This window comes from Pagrus major, chromosome 22 (assembly GCF_040436345.1).
Source record: "Pagrus major chromosome 22, Pma_NU_1.0".
NCBI classification, from domain to species: Eukaryota; Metazoa; Chordata; class Actinopteri; order Spariformes; family Sparidae; genus Pagrus; species Pagrus major.
In genome coordinates this window covers 18,640,948-18,657,914 of record NC_133236.1, presented here as the reverse complement: position 1 = coordinate 18,657,914, position 16,967 = coordinate 18,640,948, and the positions used below count along the sequence as shown (strand labels likewise).

Here is a 16,967-nt window from a genome sequence, read left to right as displayed (position 1 = left end):
ATCTCCTTCTCCTCCGTCATTGAGACGGTTTTGCTGCGCTGTAATAATTTGTAGACCTGAAGAATGTGTCCATTACGCAACACACACACACAAAAGGAAGCACACACACATACAAAAATACACCCCCACTGCCAACAGGGATGCTCTCTCTTGCTTGCTCTCTCTCTCTCATGCGCACGCACCCTCTCTTTCTCTCTCCTCTCTCTCTCCCAACCCCCTCTCTACTCAGCTGATGCTACTCACAGCCTCCCTCCTCCCCGAGGAGGACGTGTCATGCATGAAACATGGACTGCATACAGTGTCCAGTGGCTAACACAAACTGCAAATGATCATACTGTGAATTTTCACATAATAATTTGGTGAATGCTGCAGGAACAAACTGGGGAAATAAGAGCATCCCTGTTTGTATCCAAGCATCATTTCAGCTTCAGGTATTTTAATAATTCTTCACTAATACAGGTTCTTTTTTTGTAAAATAAATACTGAAAACAAAACAAATATAAGACACATCAATTTTTTTAAATTAGATAAAGACTCAAAATGCCATGCCCCTTTACAGGACTAAACAAAATGCATACCAACAGTGTGAAACCAAACAAACAAGGTCACACAATGAGACAGCAGCTGATACACAAACAAGATTTTTTTTTTTTTACTACTGGTCTGTCTGTTTATCTGTTTGTCCTCGTAGCCAGATTAACAGGGTAGAGGGAGGGCGATCTGTGTCTGTCTGTGCATATGTGTGTGTGTGTGTGTGTGAGAGAGAGAGAGTGTGTGTGTGTGAAGTATTATGATGTGTATTAGACTTTCCTCACCTTGCATCTGATTTGCTCTGAGTGTAGTTCCTCATGGTGGTCAGGCAGGGGCACAGACAGCTTCCTCTTGAAGGCCCTCAGCTTCTCAAGTGATGCATTTATGCCCTTCTCACATCGCTCCCAGTTCTACATACACACACAAACACAAATTAGAGCAAAAAACACTCAGGGGAGTTGTCATAAATTCTTCCTGCTGCTGCAGCAGAAGCATCACTACCGTTAAACTGCAGAATACATAATATTAAACTGACAAACACGCACACACACATCAATCAAAGGCTGAAGTCAAGCAACATCAATTATCATGCCATACACAGCCCACTCAGCTCTAAAACTCCCAAGCAACACCATAAGACAGAGTGATACAGCAAAAATCCAACAACCAAAGAAGAGAATTAGCAAAGCTTGATGACAAAAGAGGGAGGTTCTGCTCCAAAGGGCGCAGATTACAGCTATTTTTAGCCTCTGAGTAACGGTCCAGGAAAATCAGGGTAATATTTGGTAAGAAATGCTGCGGCAAAGTGGCATACCTGAGGCAAGAGTCATGGTAAAAGAACAGCCAGGGTAGGACAAGAATAGCTAAAGAAGCAGCTCTCTAAGTGCAAACCGAGGAGGACAGAGAGTGACTGAGATTATAGGAGAATAAGATTAAGAGGAAGAGAGGAAAGAACCATGTACTGACGAAAAAGCCAAGGTCCCAGATGCATCTTTAAAACTGCGTCACTCAGATTTTACAGGCTGTGATAGTGCCATGTTTGAATGTGACTAGCTCACAGGGTTCAAATCACTACAGCTCGCTGCACAGTGTCTGCACTCTGCATGTGTTTGTGTGTTTATGTGGATGTGTGCCCTTGGCTGGCACTCTTTTATCTTTGTGCATTTTGTGCCACCATGCAGTGCTTGAGTGTTTAAGTGTGGCGCAGATGCTTGGCAATTTATCAAAGGACAGAAGTAAGTGTGCTCCATCTTTGTCCTTCGCTTCTATTCAGGACTTAAGGTGCAGCGTTGCATAATTCATACAATAACCTGGTTTCACTGTCCTGCATGCACAACCGGATGGACTCATTAAGGGCTCAGATGCCCTTCTGCACCCTTCACAGCACCTTCACACTGCACCATGGTAGACACATACCCACAATAGCACAGGATGACCCATAATCCAGCACTCATAAGTAATCTTTCCGCACTTGAAACAACCTTTTTATAATGTATGTTCAATGGTAAAAAAATCTACTTTTCCAATGAAAATATCAGGGTAAAATTATCAAAAAGGGCACCTCATTCTATATGTTATTTGCCAGGAGAGCAACAAACCAAGAAAAAAGTTTTTAAAAAAAGAATACTTGTTTACTATTATTGGAGTTTTGTCTGACCTTGAGCAAGCCATGCAGCTCCCTCCTCTGCTGGTCCAGGCGGTGGTGGGCGTGCCTCCACCTCTCCTGAATCTCCATCAGCTCTGTCTGCAGCGTGGACTCGGCCCTGGCATCGGCAGACAGCAACAAGCTCCTACCTGCCTCCACCGTCAGGATGTAGCCCCCCTGCTGCCGTTGGAGCACTCGCTCCCTCAGCTGGAGGAGCAGAGATAGGGATAGTGGGCAGAGGGAGTACAGGTTAACTAAAGGAGTCTAAGGTTGGAGGAGGGGTGAGGGCTTATTAGTAGGAAGCCAACTTAGTTTTTAATTAAAATATGAAAGTTGAGGTAGGAGTGGTTGTGTTTGTAAAGATCTGGACCATTAGATTTGAAAAAAATGGAGCTCTGCAGTATTTAAATTAGCTCTTAACCTTTTCCCGTGACCTCATAAATTATGCAAACTTTGTAAACAAGCTTTATGAGAAAATAATTAGTTCAAGGCGAATTGGGAGTGTCAGAGACTGAACCCATCACCGATTCAATCCACTTGAAAGTGATTTTAATCAGAACTGTGACTTGCAGAGATAATTAAGCATAAATATTTTAACAAGCTAATTTCAGAGAAGCTTAGAAATTTGAATAAAGTGATGGGTGAAGTGAAGGACTGTAACCTACCTGTATCTGATCTAACAGGTTTCTGGCTTGCTGCAGTGCGACTGGTTCTCCTGGCTGATGAACATCTGGATCACGAGTCACTTCTTGAAGCCACTGTAGCAGCTTCTCTGACATCTCGCTGTAATTCTGCCACTGGCGGACCAGACTATCAATAATGCCCCTTCGCTGCTGAGCACGCCTCACTACACCTTGCCACTGATTGCTTAGCAAGGCCAGCTTCACACTGAAGTCATCTCTGTAGGGGGATAGGAGGAAGAATAGCATGTCAGCTTTTCATAACTGGATACAGATGAAATTGTTGATAGGATTGTGCGTTTACCTGTCATCCATTTGTCCCTGGTCCAACATATGATGGCCATCAGTGATGATGGAGTAAAGAATCTGCTGCCTGCTAAACATCTCTGCCTGGAACAACTGGAAGTACACACATTCATATTTATAACAACACCCTAAATGCACAGACAGCCACTAATACACATGTACTTCTAATGCTTCGCTCTGACCTCATGGTCTCTCTGCTGCTCCAGCAGACTCTGGTAGTTGCCTGAGATCTCAGCAGCCAATTTCTGTTCAGTCTGAGACAGGAAGTCCATCCACGCCTCACACTTCTGGAGGAAACTCTGCTGCTGGAGCAACACTGCCTGCAGTTTACTGGAGAGGGACAGAGGAAACACATTGGGAACATAAATAACACTAACAAAGAAGAGGCTAGTAGTACTTTATAATGAGAAATGTACATGTTGTCACCACAAACTTTTATAATAGTATACCTTTGTCATACTAATACATCAATTTTAAACCATTATTGTAAAATTCAAGCTTTTTTTCAAACACTTTCAAGATCCCAAACCTAAAAAAAAACTTTCTAGAGGCTTGAAGCCTTTATCATCACATTGAAATTGTAACTATAAATGCAATTGAGAAAAATAAAGTTTACAGAATTAATAATGGTTAAAATTAAGCATCTTCCAAACTTTCAAGACTTTGTATGAACCCTGTCTTTTATTAAATATTAATGACTTTTTAGTGACAGAATGTCACTGAAAAGTTATACAGTTGAAAAAGAGCAGAAGTCCACAAATAATAACTGCTATTATAAAAAATATAGTTATTATACCCTTTTTAGTGGGTGTTTGACTTGTAGTATGGTGGTCAGTGACAGCTCAGTGCTACTACAGACAGGTGAAGTTTAAAGGTTTGAGGTACCTGAATCTCTCGGTGAGGTGAGCGCAGTGAGTGGCCCAGGATCTGTTGAGACTTTGCAGCCGTTTAACATCTCTGTCGCTGACTGGCAATCTGTACACCAACTCGTTAACACGTTCCAGGTCCGGAGACAGACTGCTCAGCTTCAGTAGGTGAACCTGGGAACACATTATTACACATATTCAGTAGGTCATATTCACGCAGATGACCAGTCTTTTTGACGAAGAACAAACACAGACATCACAACAATAACAAAGATAGCAGTGTTTTTCATACCTTCAGTTTTTCCATACGCGTCTGGACCACCGTGAGGTCTGGTGAGCCGACTGGGTCTGACTCCTTCAGCACCTCCTCTGCCTCCTCAGCCCTACGGATCAGTGTGTCCAACTGCTCTCTGAAACCTTCGCAGGCCTGAGATCCAGACTACAAACATCAAAGGACACAGTGAGAATACAGAAGTGATTGTCCACCAATCATATCCTCTTATTCATATAATAAGGTTTTACATGGGAAATAAGTGTATGTCATGCTGCTATCCTTACCTGCAGTACTTCCTGCTGCCTGTGAAGGGCATGCTCCAGTGTTGCTAGGTGATGTGTGAGTGACAGGTGATCGGTCTGGAGGGCTGCCGAAGAGGAGGCATCGACTTGGCTCTTCAGCTGCTCCCCCAAAGCCTGCAGCTGCTGGAGGGACTGCTGCACTGATGCCTGGTCACCAAGGCACGCCTGCAACAGCAAAGTCACCAGAGAGATGCAGGTTAGGGACAGAACCACTGAGTGCTTAAGGTTTCGAGAGGTTGGAGAATGTCGTGGTAAATACACTAACGGCAAAGGGACAAGAGAATAACATATTCAGTGCATAAAATATAATGTGCAAAGAAGATTTTGTGAGCCTTGACAAATGATAGATGTCAGGATTTAAGAGAAACTGTCACATAGTTTTATATATAGTTGTATATTTTTGTCTTTATCCACCAGGATTAAAGGACTCCATTTGCCAGAAAGTTGATCATTTTTTTCCAACTCAAAGACAGACATGTGATCCTTTTTCATAAATAAATTTGGGATGAGAAAAACAAGGGTTTAAAGCTTTCTTGTTAAAACACCCCCATGCCCCACAATTACAGTTCTCAACCACTCAACGGTTAGCAATGGTTTGTATGAGTAATTCTCAGTCAAATAACTGTCTGTCTACAGTATTAGGACAGGGTCTCTCTAGACATCGCCCAGCGTGGCCCTACAAGCTCAGCGTGACACCAGAGGACCCCTATAGTGTAAATCAGGGACCTGTCTTTCCCTTTGCAAGTCTCCTTTTCAAAAGGCTTTTGTTAAGATTGTGCTGTGAATCTACATTCAAGCAGACAAAAGGACAGGGTGCAATTTGGTATTCTGCAGAAGGGAAAGAGGCTTTGTGAAGTCTCATAGTGAGCTGACAAGCCGTTTGGAGCTTATTCACAAGACCAAAAGAGACTAAGGGTAGGCTGGGTAAGCAGGAAAAAGGCATATTTCAAGCCACACAAAATCAAAATGTGGATGTAGAAATAATCTAACACTAGACCTGGATCATGGAAGATAACAACTACAGAAGAAAATGTTTAAATCGACCTATTAACTAGTTACTGACTAAAACAATGTTCACATAATCATATACTGGACTCCTGTGTTAAAATTTCTACCCACATTGCAGTCCTTTATCCAGACGCTACTCTCCTCCTCTGTGATCTCCCTGTCGGTGGCGCTCTTCAGCAGACGATCAGCACGCTCCTCCTGTTTCTGAACGGCTGTCCCACACTGTCCATACAACAACTTGTAGCGTTGCCACAACCCCAGCAGGGCCTTACTGCTCCTCAGCTGCTCTGAGATCTGCTCTAGTAAACTGTTCCATCTATGACAGAGGAGGAGAAAGATGTGGTTACATGCAGAACTCAGCTCAGACGCTAGTTAATGATGAGGATTAAACCTGCAGTTTGATTTAAAGTCACTCAGAGATGGAGTTTTGTTATCTTTACCTGATGTTGACATCCCGGAGGGCTCTGTTGAGTGTTTCAGCCACAGACGGGTGACACTCTGTCAGTAACTGGTGTGTTACAGAGCCAAACTTCCTCAGGCTGCTCTCCTGTTTATCCATCTCTTCCTGCAGGTTCTTAAAAACACAGACACCCAGTAAAAGTTAATCTCTAATGTTTGTTCAAGTTGCTTAAGACATGTTGTTTACGTTTATTAACAGTTCCCTTTTGAACTCTGTAAAAGATCCTATTCACAATTACCTTCAGGAGTAAACGACTTTATGCACTACTAAATGTGCAGAAAGTTTTTTCAGGTTTGTGCCATTTTTTAAAATAAACAGGGCAGTCTATTTTCTAAACTGCTCACCTCCAGACTCTCCACCTGCTGCTGCACCGCCTCTAGAGACCCGTTAAGGAGGCGCAGCCTGGACACAGAGTACCTCCCCTCCATCAGGTAACCATTGATCTCCTCTGAAGCTCGCCGGTAGAGTGTCCACTGCTCCAGCACCGACCGTAGGCTCACCTTCATCTGACTTATCTGATAGGAAAATAGGAGATGAAAAGATTTAAGTGTCTTAAAGCACAAATACAAATTTTATAACCATGGGGGTAAGGGTTTCAAGAAGCTCACCATGTGGTCCAAATGAGCCCAGGATTGGTTCAGTCCTTTGAGGGTCTCCTTGACAACAGAGCAGGCTGCACCTATCTTATCCTGGATGAGAGCATTTCCTCGTTCCTCTGTTTTCTCTAGATCCTTCTCTTTTTCCTTCACTAAGTCTTCCAGCTCCTGCAACAACAACATTTTTGTTATTTTCAGAAATATGGACATCATAAAAACTCAAATTATGTGTGGCATACTTGCTGTATGTCTGCATACCTGACAGTCTTTAAGTGCATTCTGCACCGATGCTACGTCCTCTATCCTGTGTCTCTTTTTCAGTTTCTCTTCTTGTAGTGTGAGCCAGGTTTTCAAGGCCTGAACTCCATTTTCATGCTCCAACCAACCTTCTAAAAGTCCCTCTAAAAGCTGAATCTGTAATACAAACACAATTCAGAACAACTTAGCATATTGGAAATATAAGAAGAAAAAAAAACTAATTATTGACTACTCTGTGACTGAAACATTACCTTTTCAGTGATGAGCCCCTGTAAAATTTGCCATCGCCTATTCATCGCTCCCAGCTTCTCAGCAAAGTCTGTTTTGTCACTGCGCTTTCCTTCGACATCCTGACTGCTGATCTGCAGCACTGACTGGTTTACAAAGTCCACAGTCAACTGTTTACAGGTCAGATCTATACGAAAACCCTGTAAAATACAATTGAGACATGACAAGACTGTGAAGAGGAAAAGGGAATAAGAGAAGAGAGCTTCTTTTGCAGCTTGACCACAATGGTACAACTTCTGAACTCTTTGAGCGTTAAAATAAAAATAAAAACAGTTTCATACCTTATACTTCTGCAAGAAATTCTGGACCACCTCTGAGCCTACAGCTCCCATGATTTTGTCCTGGTCCTCCTCTATGATGTTCTCCATGAGAGAGATCCAGCTCATCAGCTCTGTGATGGCATGCCGGGATGCCAGCTTCTCCATCTGCAACTAAAGGATGAAAGAGGAGGGGTTACAATGTTATAAAAAGCACCAGCGACTGTATGTCACGGTATTAATAATACCAATTAGCCCCATAAGAAATTACTTTAAACAAATTGAGAATCATTAAGGAGTAACAGTTGCTGTTCTCAGACCTGGTGTAGCTTCTCTTGTACTACAGGAATACGAGTCAGCAGCTCAGCCCACTGAGTGTCGATTTGGCCCAGCGCTGTCCTGAGACCAGCTGTGTCGACTCTTTTCAATCGCAGAAGCTGGTTGCCTGTGCTCAGCACAGATGAACGCAGAGACGACTTAGCATCCACCTCTTTGGAAAACTCCTACCAGAAACAAAAATGACAGTAAGAGAAGTTGGAATTCATCCATGCTTTCATTAATAATATAGATGTTGTTATTTGGTGGGTGGTACATTTTTGCTGCACAACAAACTAACCAGGAAGGCATAGAGGTGGTCTCTGACGGTCTCCAGCTCCTGAGGCACTGTTACTGACTGGGTCGTCCAGAACTCCAGTCTGTCCAGAGCTGACCGCAACCAGTGGCTCAACTCTGCTGACTCACTCTGGTACCTGATATTTATACACAGGACAAAATATGATGATATGATTTCTGAAAGATGTAAGGGATCATTTTCACTGTTTTCAGCCTCCAGGTATAAACAGGATTATAGACCAGAACTATTTTGCTGACTCACATAACTACAGAATTGATTTGAGATTTGATTCTTGACTATCAAAACAAACTGAAACCATTGTTAGACCCTGACCTGCTCCAGTGTTTTAGTGTGGAATCGAGGCGGTGCAGCTCCTTGTTGACCTTGGTGGTGGAGGAGAGCCAGTGTTCTCCCAGCTGGGTCAGCTGGTTCTCCAAATCTGAACAGCCAACAGACAGGAGGAGCCTCTTGCCCTCCTCGAGGACCTGGTACAGCTGAGGTTGATGCTCCGTCAGGCTGGCCTTCAGACGCTAGAGGAGAGGATAGATGGATGTTTGATTAATTAAGATTTCAATACTCTCATTTTGTTTGACTACAGCTTTGTATGTATGAAGTTCTTTACCTGGTAGAGACCGATCCTTTCAACGAGTCTTTCCTCCGTCTCCTCGACCAGTCCTACAGTTGGGATGCTACACTCTACAGCCTCCAGCTGTCTACACAGAGCCTGGTAGTCTTCTACAAGCCTGCTCCATGACTGTCAAAGAGAGGAGAAAGAAGAGAATGGCTAAGCTACCATATGCTACATGTTGTTTTATTTAACTCAACTGTACTGTTCATGTTTGCTATCATTCTATTAACCAGTCATTCCTACCTCCAGTATGCCCTCCAGCTCCACCCCCCTCCTGTGGGCCTGTTTGAGCACACTGTGGGCTAAGGCCATGGTCTCCTCCAGGGTCTGGCTTTCCCTCTGCGCCACCAGACCAGATACTTTACTGTAGAATGTCTGGGTGAGAATCATATGGCACTCCAGACCCTGGAAAAACTCCTGTATTAACATGAAAGACAATGTTAGAAAAGAGAGAAACTGGTCCCTAAATAAACAACAATAATTGCGCATTTCAGTGAAATCCTACCCCCCTTTTACAACCCTCCTTACTTTATGTTTGTCCAGTAACATCTGGACCTCTATGACAGAGGCCACTGTCATCTTCTGATCAGCAGCCATCTTGTCCTGAGCAGTGTCCACCAGGTCTGTGAGGTCATGAAGAGCAGCTTCGTACTGAGTCTTGAGAGACAAGCCGTGGTTCAGGCTGCTACGTCTGGAGCCCACCATCAGCACCAGCTCCTCGTATGCATCCTACACAAAATCATCAATATGTCAGGCATAAAGAGTGCTGAACGATTATGACCCTGGGGGAACAGTGTAAGAGAAAAAAAAAATGATATTACCTGTAGTTTGAGAAGTTCTTGGTTGGATATTTGGTCTGACTGGAATCCCTCTGCTCTGGTCTTCAGCTCAGTCACTCTCTGCTCAAACTCTCTCAGACTCTCCTCAACCTCTGATAGTGTCTACAAAATATGCAAAGTATTATTCACTGCACCTGTGGGACTTCTATATTTTGTATCTTTGTGTACTTTCCCTTTGTTGTTATCATACCTCTATCTGTTTGGATGCAGGCCGGTCAACAGTTCCGGCCATCTTTTGTAGCAACTGATGTTTACTTTCACTCAGAGCTGTAAACAGCATCCTCAGTTCATTCTGGAAAGGACAACAGAAACAATGTTCACACTAAGTAAGGATAGCTTTCTAATCACTAAAAAATATGTTCCAAGTTAGATCAAAATCAGACTTGTGGTTCCACATTCTTGCCATCATACCTGGAAGGTTGAGTGTTCCTGCAGCCTGTCCCTCATGCCGTCACAGTGTTGTTCCAGGGTGGAGTCCAGCAGCCCCATCCTCTCCTGCAGGCCCTCCAGTGTGTCCTCCATCAGGGCTTGCTCCTCTCCTCCGCACAGCCGGCCTGCTCCTCCACCCAAAAGGTCTCTGCACAGGTTTACCTCCCTGGTCATTGCCTTCAGCTGTTTATTCAAACCCTGGAAAAAAGAGCCGAAGTCAGTAACATTGCTAGTAGATTTTTAATTATGTTATTTGTATGTATGTGTTTTTAACATCATGTTAGTAGTTTCTTTAGTACCTCTAGATTTGTAAGTTGTGTTTCTGTATCTTCAGACAGCAGCACAGGACCAGATAGCAGCTGATTCTCAGCAGAATCCAACCAGGAAGAGGCTGCCGAAACTGCAGCATACAGGTCCTGCTGGACTGTATACCCAATCAGTTTACTGTCACCATTCGCTGCCTGTGAGGACAAACAAAGAGTAGTTGTTTAGTGCATTTAAAGTTGTCAGTAAGAACGCTTTTGTGCTTTATTAAAGACACAGACATTTCTGGGAAAATACATGCAATGAGAGATTAAAATAAGATTGAAAATCTGTGCTTCACCTCTGGGGCAACTCTTTCAAGAGTCTGGCTGCAAGCCTCAAATAAAGCTCTAGGAGAGCGAGAGTCCTGGCTGGCAGAATCGCTTCTAAACACCATACTCGGACTGGACAGACGGGATCGGTGGAGGACCTGCACACGATAATGACAAATGAGACGTAGAAAACAGTTGAAGGTCAGAGTGGCATCAGACATAACAATGAAGGTGTTGAATTACATGAGGGGAAGAAAAAGTACTGATAGAGTGTACATTAGCCTTAAGTAATGAGTTTAAGAGAGTGGCATCAGACATAACAATGAAGGTGTTGAATTACATTAGGGGAAGAAAAAGTACTGATAGAGTGCACATTAGCCTTAAGTAATGAGTTTAAGACAACTCAAAACATCAAAATTTAATAATACAATATCTATTAAAACATAATGTATTGCATTTGTACCGGACTGAGCTGGTCCTGTTCCAGAGAGTTGAGGGAAAGCTGCAGCTTTGTGCTCTGATCTTTATTCAGGTTTTCCCAGCGCTGTCTCAGCTGGTCCAAAGGAGAAAAGGTCTCACTCTCCAGTAACACTCCTCCTGGGATGCACACCTCACTGTGGGAAGGAGACGGGTGTAATGTCATGAGAGAGTAATATTTTGATTAAATGTTTCCAAGCTTTTTAAATAAGCATAAAAATTACTGTAATCATATGTTATGTGGAAGGGATAATAAAGTAAGTGTCAGGAGAAAAAGTACCTGTCCCCATTGGGTGTGGTTTGTTGGCTGAGTATCTCTTCTCCAACAGTGGCTACAGACTGAAGCAGCCTCCTCTGTTCAGCTACTTGCTCCTGCAGCTCCTAGGAAGTCACCATACAGCATTTAGGTCAGATTTATCAGAAAGAACTATCCTAGCTGAAATTGACTCAATGAGTCATTTGGAGGGATCAAAATATGCTCAATATGGGCCTGTTGAATGTAAAAACTATGCAAAATTACCCTCTGTCGAAGAAGGTTGTCATGGTGCTGCTGTGTGCGTGTGGATCTGGCCTGAGAGAGCCAATCCTGGACATTAGGACTCTGGGACAGAGATGAGTCTGGCTCACTGTCCTCCTGCTCCTGCAATGAACCCTGCAAGAAAGAAAGAGGGACTTCAACACTTACTACTCCTTAATGATTGTCAAAAATATTTTCTATCTGCTTGTGAATTTGTGGCGAGCAGAAAAGGGCATACAAGTTACATGAAATCTTCTAGAATAAATCAGCTGTTGTAGTTCCTATGTGTAGAGTGATTTTATGAATGAATGAATGAATGAATGAATGAATGTCATTATTTACTAAAAGAGCACATTGAGGGAGGCGAGCAACAAGGGGTTTTACTTAAGGGAAAATAATTTTCAGAGGAAACTGAGAGACTGAAGAAGAAAATTGAGTTGATTTTCTCAAAAAGGACAAAGCCACAGAGCAAAAGGCCAACATGTTGAGTCATCAGAAACACACCTGATGCAGTACATTTAGTGTTAGCATGTGATGAGGTAGCATCCTTTTGTCTGTTGTCTGAGGCCCATTGTGAGACACACAGGCTCTTGTTGTTCGATCGTGGAAAACAGTGGACTTTTATGAAGGAACATGACGCAACCTTTAGTATTTGCACAATACTACCATTGATACGGTTACACAGTGTCACATAATGCAGCACAGCACAACCAAAATGACAAAGAGGCAGGGGGGAAGGAAGAGCTGGGAAATGGAAAACCATGTGGGAATGCGTAGGGAGCATGAGAGGAGATGAACAGAAATGGTGGGGAAACAAAGCACACATGACCTCTGTTCACACCTGTATGTCAACTTGTTTGTCCTGCAGCATCTGCTGCAGCTCCATCAGGCTGTCTTTGAGCGAGTGCAGTTTAAAAGTGAGTTGCTCCGCCTCTCCCTTGGTCTCGGCTCGACCCTCCAACAGCAGGCTCTCGCTGTGAACGGACAGCTCTGACAGATATGACACCTTCTGCTCGATCTCAAACAGCATGTTCTGGAAAAGCAAAGTTAAGCAAAGTTAACATAATAAAAGAACTACAACCTTAAATTTTAAGTAAGCACCTCATATTCCTGACTGTTTGCCATAACCTGCTGAAAGAGTGACTCATTTAGAAAAAAATAGTTAAAATATCCCTAGTGCAGTTACTCGAAATACGTCTACATCATTAAACATCAGCTATTATTAACTATGCTACATGCCACATATATCTACTGCACCGCTCTATATTTCACTGGTGTGCCTCGATATTTAAGAGATCTGGAAACACTTTACAATAAGAGTACTGATTTTTAAAGATGTTAACTTGGAAGTTTGTGTTTGGTGATTCCCATATTTTTGGCTTATTGGCTCCTTTATTTAATTTTTAGATACCGAAAAGGTAAACTCAGGTAAAGTTATACAGTAATTCACCAGAAATACATTAAAGATCAGTGAAAAACCTGAAAAAGTAAACATAACTGTGTTCCTGCATTATTTTGTTTTTGGGTTCTTATCATTCAATCATCTCACGACCCCTGCTTCAACACACCTCATTCAAAGGAATGAGTCTATGAGAGCTTGATGACGAGCTGATCATTTGAATCAGGTGCATTAGAGCAGGGAAACACCTAAAACATGCAGGGCAGGGAACCCCTGGGAACAGGATTGAAAAACACATTTCACCTTACATAAAGAATGTAACTTCGTAACCTGTTGCGGGCTCATTGTACTTTTTTTCAAGTTTACTAAGCTTTAAATTTCTATTTCCAATCCTTTTCAGCACATCCTACTCACTTTTCTCTAAAATTTCCCAACAAGAGGAACAACAAAAAGAGAGACCCTCCCATTTTTTGTCCAGAATGTGTGTGAAAAGTTGTGCAATTGTATGGCGCTGGAAAAGAGGGGGATTAAGGTGGTAGCCCCGTCTTTCACACAAAGACACAAGGGCCCTTGGCAGAGATGGGGAGGTCTTTCTACACAGCACAACTTTCCCGACATTACAGAGTGCTGCCATATAACACTTTTCCTTCTATGCAATGTTTCCACCGTGTCATTAACTGGGAAATGGAGAGCCCTTGTTTATTCTGTTTACCTGTGTGGTTTTTCAGTAAATAGTTTTCAACAACTAACACAGTTAAATCAGCAAAACAAACATGAGGTGCAAAAATAACACTATAAATATTAAATAACACATAACTTTTAACATTAGCCAACCAAAGCTGTTTATATTTCATACTCCTCTTCTTCTCATTCCATCAGTATTACTGCTCCCTCCCTGCCTGAATTGCTTTCTCTCACCACTATTCCTCAATTCATCTCTCTAAGTTCCTATAACCTTTCTCATATCTTGCCAAACCACTGGATTCATACTGCAATAATCTATGCTGGCAGACAGTTTATACCCCCTGGAGAGATGAAGATCCGTATGGGCCGGACCTTTAGGCCTGAGCTCCACAGGAGCCATATGTGAGCTGTAATCAGCTTATTGTCTCTCAGCTGCTACAAACACACAGACTTTAAACACTGATTTTCTTTGCCTCTTTGCCAGAACTAAAATTATTTACTGATGAGAAACCAATTATGGTGCACCATAGGATGAATATTTAGATATTCATTTAAATCAGTTTGATATTGAACAGTGTAACTTATGCTTTCGCAGAAAGTTCCCAAAAACACCACTTGTAAAACTAATTTTAAATAAATATATCAATGTAAATGCACACAAAAGCATTTCTTGGAACTGAACAAGAAGGAATGAAAAGCAGTGCTTCTGGATTAGAAATCACTGAACTTTTATTCTAATTAGTGGGAAAGACGCTATAACTTAAAATGTAAACAAACAAACATTTTGATCTCCTTTCTCAGAAGATTTGTGATCAGAATCACATAAACTGGAATATTATTTCCTACTTCAAAGACGTGAAAAAATCTTTACAAGACACAAGTGTGGATCATTGACCACTGCTCCCATTTAGCCATGCGTGCTAATAAAGGTGATGTTACCATAGAAACAGGATAAGTGGGGGCACAACACTTGGGCTGGTAAAGGAATGTCTGAGGACTAATGAGGAGGGTAATCAGAGAGAGATACCCTAATCCTAATCCCAATGTCCTAATCCTAAAAAAGTGTCAATTCATTGGACAATCGAGGCCTCCCATTCTGTTCTGAACTAGTCTCATACACAGTTTCTGAGGATGAACTGAGCAGTTTACGCGTGACTAAAATAGTAACAGTAATATAACACTGAAGGAATGAATCCAAGGATAAACGCTATTTATGGAAACAGCGAAGCAGCCAGATACTCTTTGATAGCTCCCTCTACATAATACAATAGCATACAGACTTTCACGCTGCGCCTTGGGTGGTCATAGGAATTCAAAAGTTGTCTTTGACTGTGACAGTTGAGAAAGAGTTTAAAAAGATGCACCAAATTGTCATCCTTGGGAATCTTAATGAACCAAACTTAAATTCGTTCAGTACTCACTCAAACAGTCAGCTGAGCCTTTGATGAAAGCAGAAATGTAAATCTCACCTGACAGTCGATGAGCTGCTCCTCCATGTCCAGGTCTTCATTAAGGGGCTGAAGGGCAGAGCTCAGAGTGGCACGAGTGCTGAGCAGCCAGTGGTCGAGCTCTTCTGCCTCGCTGTGGTAACGCTGCAGTGCCTGCTCCTGTCGCTGCTCTTCTAGCTGTTCACTTAGTCTCTCCTGTAGAAGTCAATGTGACAGACATATTAGATTTAGTGTGTGAGGCGCAATGTAAATAAGAATGAGAGTATGCAAATTTGGGAAATGTAAATGAATATCATATTTGAGTGCCTACCTCTAGCAGCTGCCGTTTCCCAGAAGCTTTCATTCGAATGGTGGCCATCCTCTCTCCCAGCACAGTGAGAGTAGACTGCAGAGCCAGCTGGTCGCCAGGCTCCCCATCGCTGTCACTGTCTGCCAGCTCCTCAGAGAAACACGTCTGTAATTCACCGATCTCATCCTGCAGCATCAGGATCTCATCCATCAGAGCCTGGACAGATAGAGATCAGAAAAGTGTGAGAAATAAAGAAACAGTCAGACAAAAGGGAGATTTGAAGAAGATGGCATGAGGGAACAGTAAAAGACGGTTTGTCCAAACTGCCTGACAGTAGCCTTACAGAAAAGAACTGTATCCCATTGCTGTGAAGCTGGCACAGCAACTGAGAGCAGTGCCATGCAGTCTGTGCAACCATTGCACCGGCTAGTGCAATATTAAACCCCTAAGTCATTCTCTGTTCTCTCAAAGAAGGCTTGTCTTTTGTCAGCTTTGTCTTTTCCCCCCCGAGAGATTTCTTCTGTCTGCCTTTTAATGTATGCTTAACATGTACTACTACTTTCAACGTTTTTAACTGTATTGCACTCAGTTCTCCTCCGTCTCTCTCTATCACAATCACAACTTCCCCAATCTCTCCAGACCTCTCTGTCTCCCCCCTCTCTCTCTCTCACCTGGTGTGCAGCCATCTGGCTCTCGGGGCTCTTGTTAGGCTCCAGGCCCTCGTTGAGCGCTCCCTCGATGGACTCCATCTTAGTGGAGATGGACTGGAGGGACTCCTGATAATGCTGCTGCCGCTCCAGAGCCTCATACAGACTTTTCTGCTTCTCACTGATCTGTTGTAGAAAATATGAAAAGAAAAAACGTGAATGATTGCAGCTGTGGAGGAAGAGTTGGGAAAAACATCCACTGCATCATCATTTGTCCTATGAATTGCTGTAGCAGAGGTAAATGTAATATCAGTTGAAGTTACAGTCCCAATGATTGTAGGCTTGCCAAAGATAAACTACTGTGTCACTATTGTGAACTGTAAAAAATAGCATCACAAATTGTAAATAAAATTAATGATTTCATGTACCACATTCTTGAGTGTTTCCCAGGATCTCTGCAGGTCATCCAGGTTAGCAGCACTGGTCTCCATGGATGGGTCATACAGCTCCTGGAGGGGCGCTCTGCTTAGTGTGCCTCGACCCTGTGGCACAACAACACAGTGAGTGTAGGTTTCGACAGTGTGTGACAGAGCGAGGTAAAATATATACCTGCTACAGTGTTTCTGATGTTCACTGAAGATGACGTGATGGTTCTGCTGTGTCTCTATGTCAACAAACACGCTGTCAACAATGAATATGAATTTTCACATTCGAGGGAAACGTGCCAACATCTGCTACACATGTAGTATTGAGCATATGTGCAATTTAAACATTTCCAGCAGACTTTAAACTGAATTGGCACCTAAACTCAGTATTCCATGAGTTAATGGTTATGGTAATTCTTGTTAGTGGTAAATCAGGTCACCCACAAGCTCACATACTTCCATAGAAAGGATATGGTCCAAAATGTAAGAGTAGTAATCACCATCTATGATCTGAGTGACATCTGTT

At 42.7% G+C, this 16,967-nt stretch overlaps 1 protein-coding gene across 2 annotated transcripts in view; it reads right to left on the bottom strand.

The window, feature by feature from the left end:
- The window catches only part of syne1a (spectrin repeat containing, nuclear envelope 1a), a 121,093-nt gene that overhangs the window by 17,671 nt on the left and 86,455 nt on the right, over positions 1 to 16,967 (bottom strand). Inside the window, exons 95-128 of one of the 2 annotated variants that reach the window (XM_073492906.1) lie at positions 16,445 to 16,558; positions 16,041 to 16,202; positions 15,391 to 15,585; positions 15,102 to 15,275; positions 12,391 to 12,582; positions 11,553 to 11,684; positions 11,313 to 11,413; positions 11,019 to 11,169; positions 10,585 to 10,713; positions 10,280 to 10,441; positions 9,963 to 10,178; positions 9,742 to 9,843; positions 9,534 to 9,653; positions 9,241 to 9,441; positions 8,956 to 9,129; positions 8,707 to 8,838; positions 8,418 to 8,614; positions 8,088 to 8,220; positions 7,792 to 7,974; positions 7,496 to 7,645; positions 7,178 to 7,354; positions 6,927 to 7,082; positions 6,681 to 6,836; positions 6,417 to 6,587; positions 6,053 to 6,186; positions 5,724 to 5,928; positions 4,587 to 4,769; positions 4,321 to 4,467; positions 4,048 to 4,202; positions 3,345 to 3,492; positions 3,161 to 3,255; positions 2,842 to 3,076; positions 2,189 to 2,440; positions 816 to 941 (exon numbers count right to left, since the gene is read on the bottom strand). In XM_073492906.1, coding sequence (XP_073349007.1) covers positions 816 to 941; positions 2,189 to 2,440; positions 2,842 to 3,076; positions 3,161 to 3,255; positions 3,345 to 3,492; positions 4,048 to 4,202; positions 4,321 to 4,467; positions 4,587 to 4,769; positions 5,724 to 5,928; positions 6,053 to 6,186; positions 6,417 to 6,587; positions 6,681 to 6,836; positions 6,927 to 7,082; positions 7,178 to 7,354; positions 7,496 to 7,645; positions 7,792 to 7,974; positions 8,088 to 8,220; positions 8,418 to 8,614; positions 8,707 to 8,838; positions 8,956 to 9,129; positions 9,241 to 9,441; positions 9,534 to 9,653; positions 9,742 to 9,843; positions 9,963 to 10,178; positions 10,280 to 10,441; positions 10,585 to 10,713; positions 11,019 to 11,169; positions 11,313 to 11,413; positions 11,553 to 11,684; positions 12,391 to 12,582; positions 15,102 to 15,275; positions 15,391 to 15,585; positions 16,041 to 16,202; positions 16,445 to 16,558 — 5,460 coding nt within the window. The remainder of the gene's footprint in view (positions 1 to 815; positions 942 to 2,188; positions 2,441 to 2,841; positions 3,077 to 3,160; positions 3,256 to 3,344; positions 3,493 to 4,047; positions 4,203 to 4,320; positions 4,468 to 4,586; positions 4,770 to 5,723; positions 5,929 to 6,052; positions 6,187 to 6,416; positions 6,588 to 6,680; positions 6,837 to 6,926; positions 7,083 to 7,177; positions 7,355 to 7,495; positions 7,646 to 7,791; positions 7,975 to 8,087; positions 8,221 to 8,417; positions 8,615 to 8,706; positions 8,839 to 8,955; positions 9,130 to 9,240; positions 9,442 to 9,533; positions 9,654 to 9,741; positions 9,844 to 9,962; positions 10,179 to 10,279; positions 10,442 to 10,584; positions 10,714 to 11,018; positions 11,170 to 11,312; positions 11,414 to 11,552; positions 11,685 to 12,390; positions 12,583 to 15,101; positions 15,276 to 15,390; positions 15,586 to 16,040; positions 16,203 to 16,444; positions 16,559 to 16,967) is intronic. The other variant, XM_073492907.1, reaches the window with a different exon arrangement.